General features: G+C 44.5%; 1 protein-coding gene across 1 annotated transcript; it reads right to left on the bottom strand.

Moving 5' to 3' along the window:
• Positions 1 to 319: 319 nt before the first annotated feature.
• On the bottom strand, positions 320 to 4,121 carry RASL11B (RAS like family 11 member B). Its single transcript, XM_005517716.3, has 4 exons — positions 3,976 to 4,121; positions 3,831 to 3,887; positions 2,747 to 2,823; positions 320 to 1,912 (listed from the first exon to the last, which is right to left on the bottom strand). The coding sequence occupies exons 1-4, from the start codon at positions 4,097 to 4,099 to the stop codon at positions 1,445 to 1,447; spliced, it is 726 nt and encodes a 241-aa protein (XP_005517773.2). The 5' UTR covers positions 4,100 to 4,121; the 3' UTR covers positions 320 to 1,444.
• Between the last annotated feature and the right edge of the window lie 2,340 nt (positions 4,122 to 6,461).

Raw genomic sequence — 6,461 nt, 5'->3', positions numbered from 1 at the left:
CCTACCTCACACCATTCCTTTCTTACCGAAGGCCAAAGTATTTTTGACAAGTGGAAATGAAAAATCCCATTTTAATTTTAAAGGCCTTTGCCTTATTCAATTCCTCTCCTAAAAAAATTTCTTTAAAGGAAGTTGTAAAGCACTTGTGAGAGCAAAACCCCTGTGGTTTATGCTAATAAAGCAACAGCATAGGCAGGAAAGGACACCTTGCTGTTTCTGCAGTGTATGTTAACTACCTTAAGAAAGTTATTACTTTGTCTCAACACTTCAGTGGTTGTTACTCCTTGTTTCTCACCCTCAAAGAACACACAAGGAAACATGCAATTCAAAAAATTTAATGTTGTACCAGGCAGTAAGAATGAAAAGCCCACTCCCTAGGAGGAGAAACTGTACACAAAATAAATAAGTTACAGTTTAAACAAAAGCACAACTGGCTTTTTAAAGTGCATGTGTATAAGGCCCTTAGGCTCTAAACTCCATTGGCTCAATATTTTTTAAAAAGTTAAGTATTTATATAAATCTGCCATTTGTTTAAGAACGAAGAGGGCCTGGCTCAGCTCAGAACAAGCCATCAGCTTCATTGCCTGGAGCCAGCCATGCTTCACACCTTTTGCTCTTTTGTGCCTACCGAACAAAGGAGAGAGAGAGAGAAAAAAGCATGTCTTAAAATGGCATCTGTAATAGATTATCACTCCACACACATTCCTCAGAAGCTCCATGTTGGATCATTTAGTCTGGAAAGTACTTTTTTAAGACAGTAAAAGAGTTGTTTGTAATTAGATACGTTTACACCCTGTGGACAATAGCTTTGCATACAAAGATCATGGTCAAGTTGTCAGCAATAACATGGCTAGTAAAAAATAAAGGACCATTGTTTACAGTCTTGATGCTCAGTCCTGTCCACTTATTTTACACTTATTTTTACAGAACCGTTTGATGTTTGCTTATTTGTTATGAAATACACACCAAAAAAAACAGTTCTACTGTGCAATAAAATTAAACAGTTGCATCATGCTGTTCTTCATCCATGTGAGAACAAAACTCAAGTGGTTACTTCTGAACAGGGACCTGCAGTTCAGGGCATTTTCCTGCTCAAGTGGAGTTACAGCAAAAAGGTTGTTTCTGCACAAATGAAAGCCAAATCTGTCCAGCTGGGAAAAAGGCAAATTATTTCATTTACTGAAACGTTCACTTTCCAAATGAAAATACCTGTTCAGCAAGTCACATCCTAGAACTTTTTCAGGAGGTTTTAGTTGGTTTTTGTTTCCTCCTTTTCTAATCTGATACTGTTCCTTTTTTAAGCAACTGCGTAAAGACTTCTACCATTTAAAAGGCTACTCAAACCATCCTCCTTGCACAATGCCTTGGATTCTACATCTGCCAGTGTTAAAAAACCCAGGTTTCAATCTCAGGCTAACTGTTGGGTAGACCAAGGGCTGTGCCGTCAAACAGAAGTGACAGTCCTCACTTTGGCAGACAAAGCTTGCTTAAACCTTCTCTTCAGATCCTGCATGTTGGGTGATTTTGGCCGTGGAATAAGAGAGGTTCTCCTCCTCTCAGGGGTGCTGGTTATTTGTTGTTTATTGACTTCTTTACAGAGGAGATGGAAGGCATTAAAGACGTTGTTATAGTTTTCACTGACAGATACTTCATAGAAAGTACAGCCCAGCATATTGGCCAGCTGAAGTCCCTGCTGAGGCTCCACCTCTTTGATATGCAAGAGATCAGCTTTGTTTGCCACAATGACCACAGGGACCATGTTCCCTGGATGCAGCTGTCGAACATGATGGTAGAGGTGACTGAGTAGTTCAAAGCTCTTATAGTCAGTTATGGAGAAGACAATCACCAGGGCATCTGCCCAGCGAATGCATCTGTTCAGCTGCTCATTACAATCCAGACTGTGTTCATGGATCTGAAAAATGAATGGTCTCAAATTAGATAGCTGAAGTCACAAAAGATTAAAGGAACCTGTCTTCAAGAGTCTGTAAAGCCAAATAGCATTTTACAGCTTCAGACATATATTTGGATTTCACATAGTAAGTATGAACTTAATCTGAGCATAGTGAATAAATGCAGATGTTGATTCAGCTGCAAAAAGCTGGAATTTAACACGAGTTTGCTGTACTCAAATGGAAAATTGACCTGAGTAGTTCTGCATGCAGAGAAAGACTTTGTAGTTCCACAGAATGGGAAATTAACTGGCTAGACAGTAAGTCTGGGGAAGCAAAGATATGAGCTGGAAGCATTTAGACCTGGAGTTTTGCCCAGTTCAAAAAGGCAACAATCCAGCATTACTCAGGTCTATACATTCAAAACTTTTAACTTGTGACACAGTAATGAGCACAGCCACAATGTAGCAGATTTCACTTTGTCATACACATTTATGAAGCTTGTTGGGTAGCAGTCACGACATTTATTTTCTCATATACTATATTTCACATATACCAGTTTGAGTTGTTTCTGGGTTTATGCCTAATGTTCCCAATATACAGGAACGAGGCACTTCAGTAATTCAGCCGGTCAAAAGTAATGGGTCTCCAATGAACAAATGATTCATTGAAACAGTCTCTCAACACAGCTGGCTTGACTGGTTAAAATACAAGTTACCACCTCTCTCACACAAAACACCAAACTCTGAAATGGAGCAAAATAACTTACAGAAAGACCATAGCAAGACGCTGCACGAAGGGATGCAAGCACACAAACATTTAGATCTACTCTGGTAGCATGGTTGCATCTAGCTCACCTGAACTCCTGGAGTATCTTGCACTTGGATGGCCAACATCTCTCCATCTACCTGGATGTGCCTGCTGTAGAGATTACCTGACAAGAACACCAACAGGTTCACAAGTACAGTCACCACTCTACAGACAAGTGTTGCTTTTGCTGCCCATTAGTTGTGTAGGGAAAGCCATATCACCACTCACGAAGCAAGAAGCCAGTGTTACAAGCTTTTTAGGTGTTAACAGCATTTACGATATTACTAGAAACATGGGATTAAATCATGAATTGACTTGTGTTGGAGCTGGGCATTAAGTGGGAGGCAACTTGGAACTTAATCGTTCTTAAAGACCATCTTATCTGGAATAATAAAGGTAAGAGTGCAAAATACTCAGCTTTCATTACATAGAAAAGCAGTTTTCTTGTCATTTAGTATTTCCACAATTTAGTGAAGCTCCCTATCAGCTGGCCTGTAAGATTTTCTGGGTTGGTGTTCTTTTTTTTCATGTGTTTGGCTTTTTCAAGTAATTTTCTCAACAGAAGGCTATATTTTACATCGCCATTAGTTTAGACTCCACGCTGTACTCATTGAATGTGATCCATAATATCACCTCTCCATTTTCCTCTCTAAACTGGCCCTGCCCAGCCACATAGCTGCTGGCACCCACTTTGCAAAGAACAATACAACAGTAGTTTTACAGGATGTTTTCTTGCTTTAGCTAAAAGGCCCCTTCAAAGGGGTACTTTCACCACATAAAGCAAATTCTGTCAGGGACCTGCAGTACAATCCATCTCTAGTGTTGCTGCGACCACAAACCGCATGTGGCTGTGTCCGGCGTGCCCCTTCCGAGAGCTGCGAGCAGACCGGGTAGGGAGGCGGCTCTCAGGGAGCCAGCAGCCGCCGAACCCTGGGCATTCGTGTCGCTGGCAGCACCTGCCGAGCGCCCCGCAGTCCCGGGGGCAGCGAGCTCTTCCCTTCCCACCTGTGCCCCGGCTCGGCGCTGGGGTGTGCACACTCACTCTCAGGGCTTACACCCCGCTCCCCGCAGCCCAAGCACCCCCCGCCCGTCCCCCATCCCGGCGGGAGCGAAGGCGAGCCGCCCGCCTACCTGCGTTCCGCTCATAGTCTCCGATGAACCGCCGGGTGAGGAACCGCACCACGAGCGCTGCGGGCAGGCACAGACAGGCACCATTAGCCGCGCTCCGCCGCTGCCAGCCCCCCACCCGCCCCGCCCCGGCCGCTGCCCCCCTCACCTGTCTTGCCCACGCCGCTGCCCCCCACCACCGCGATCTTGACGAGGCGGGGCCGGGCGGTGGCGGGGCCGTCCCCGCCGGGCCCGCACTCGGCGATGGTGCACATGCTCTGCGTCAGGCGCATCCCGTCCGCGACCCGCGCCCGCCGCTGCCGCCGCTACCGCGCCCCCGGCCCTTTTCTCGCCCCCGCGTCCCGCCCCGGCTCCTGGCGGCCACTCAGGGCTCCCGAACACCGCCCTGCCGCGCCCCGAAACACGCCCCGAAACGCGCCCCGAAACACGCCCCGAAACACGCCCCGAGCCGCGCTCCGCCCGGGCCGGGCAGGGTGAGCGGCTGAGGGGACCGCGGCGGAGCCTGCGCCTCGGGTGGGCTGGGTGGGAAAGGATGTCAGAAATGAGGAGTCTGTGTGTGTGTCTGTCTGTGTGTCTGTGTCTGTGTGTGTGTGTGTGTGTGTGTGTGTCTGTGTGTCTGTGTGTGTGTGTGTCTGTGTGTCTGTGTGTGTGTGTGTGTGTGTGTGTGCGTGCGTGTGTGTGTGTGTGTGTGTGTGTGTGTGTGACCTCCCCGCTCTTCAGGGGTCAAACACCCGCAGCACCCTAACGGCGACGGATCGAGCGTTTCCGAAGATCTCAGCGCCGCCGTCTTCTCCCAAAATCCCACCAGGCGGACTGAAATTGTTTCATAGGTGCAGTTTAAGATAAATAGATGGGTAAAACAGATTTATAGAAAGGCATTCTAAGTCAAAAGGGGAAAGAGTAAGAGGCACAGTTAGAAATAAATCAACAAGGCTGAAGGACTCAAGGACTTGAATACGAGGATTTCTTCATGCCAGTGCAGCAGAAATGAGCTGGACATTGTACCCTGAGCAAAGGGAAAGGGTTTCATAGATTATCTGGAGTCTTGGTAACTAAGGTTATTGGAAATAGAAAACCTAAAGATGAAAGTGAAGAAGATCACTTTCCTAAGAATGTTTTGTCTTCAAGATGAGGAAATGCAGAAGATAAATAATGTCAGCTAGAAGTACCTCAACCAGGGAGAAAGAAACAGGGCAATGCAGTAATGTGGTGAGAAGGGCATACAGATTGAAGGAAGTCTGGCAACATTTAGAAAACAAAGAAGCATTTTGCTTCTAGTTTTAATAAAGATGATTGCATGAAAGATGGATGCAGAAGGAAGGTGAGTAATGGGAAGAAAGTCATGGGTAATTACTACAGTGGGGGAAAACAAAGGATCTCATCCAGTGTGCAAACAGGCCAAGTGTGTGGATATGAGGGTGAAGGGAGCACAAACTTTCACTCTAGCACTCAAGTCATTCTGGAATACTTGCACTGAAGAAGGGGAGGGAAATAATTTACAATAATCTAGACAAATTTTGAAGGAGAGAATAATTAAAGATATGAGAGTAAATGGAATAAAAATAAAGTGAACACTTTACACAAGATTACACGAGATGTTGCTTCAGCAGGATATCTTTCTCTGTTTGACCTTCTCTTCAAGAAATGAAATGGGGTAGATGTAGTCTATTTGGGATTAACAATAGCTGATACTGTCCAGACAGGAAACAGCTGTTGAAGTAGAAGAGCGTATGGATCAGGAGACAATGACAGAGGGGTGTTTTATATGGGAAGTGTCAAACTGAAGGAAAGTGCTCTGTGTGATTCATCAATGCTCCTGTCATCCTTCATGTTTTCATCACAATGGTGTCATCAAGAACACAAGCAGTCTAATGAAATCTGCTGCTGACAGAGCTGGGAGTAGTTAGTATATTGGACAAACTGCATGTCTCTTAGAACAGGTTTAATGAAACTATAATTAAATTCAATACCATTAATGACATGCAAAGATTAATAAAAAAATTTCTTCCACTGGCTATAAGATCAGCATTTGGATAAGAGAGACTAGTTAATCTTGAGATGCGTAGGAGCTGTTTAAAAAGGGAAGTGTAAACCCAGCAATGTCAGATATGTAATTTCAGAAAAGATCTGCAGTATAGTGTGTGATTCTGTCAGCCAGTCAAGAGTAAATCAGTGTTTGTCAAGGTTTTGCCCCAGTCAGCAACTAAGCACCACACAGCTGCTTGCTTACTCCCCACTGCCTGCCGCTCTCTGAAGGAGAATCAGAGAGAAAGTAAAACTCATGGATCAGGTAAGAATAGTTCAATAGCTGAGACAAAATAAAATATACAAAAGTAGGGCTTAGAAAATGGACAAACCAGGAAAGTTAAAACTGAGGGCCAATGTCAGCATAAGAATAATTGGGTATAAACTGATTCAGAGTAGCAAAACACCAGAACAGTTCTCTAACAAGAGTGGAAGGAGCAAAATCAAGCCTAATTTCCATAAAATTGAGTTGGTGGATTTTATAGAAGAAAATATGTGGTGTGATTGACTTCAGTGGCAATGAGATTCAATGATCTCTTCTAAAAGCCTATAGAGAGTATTCTAACATCATTCCATAAATAAATATGCTAACATATAGCAATGCATACA

This window comes from Pseudopodoces humilis, chromosome 6, assembly GCF_049639895.1.
Source record: "Pseudopodoces humilis isolate 2021_Gansu_Grassland_sample_001 chromosome 6, ASM4963989v1, whole genome shotgun sequence".
Taxonomy (NCBI): Eukaryota; Metazoa; Chordata; class Aves; order Passeriformes; family Paridae; genus Pseudopodoces; species Pseudopodoces humilis.
The sequence above is the reverse complement of the archived record's forward strand: the minus strand, read 5'-3'. Positions and strand labels throughout refer to the sequence as shown.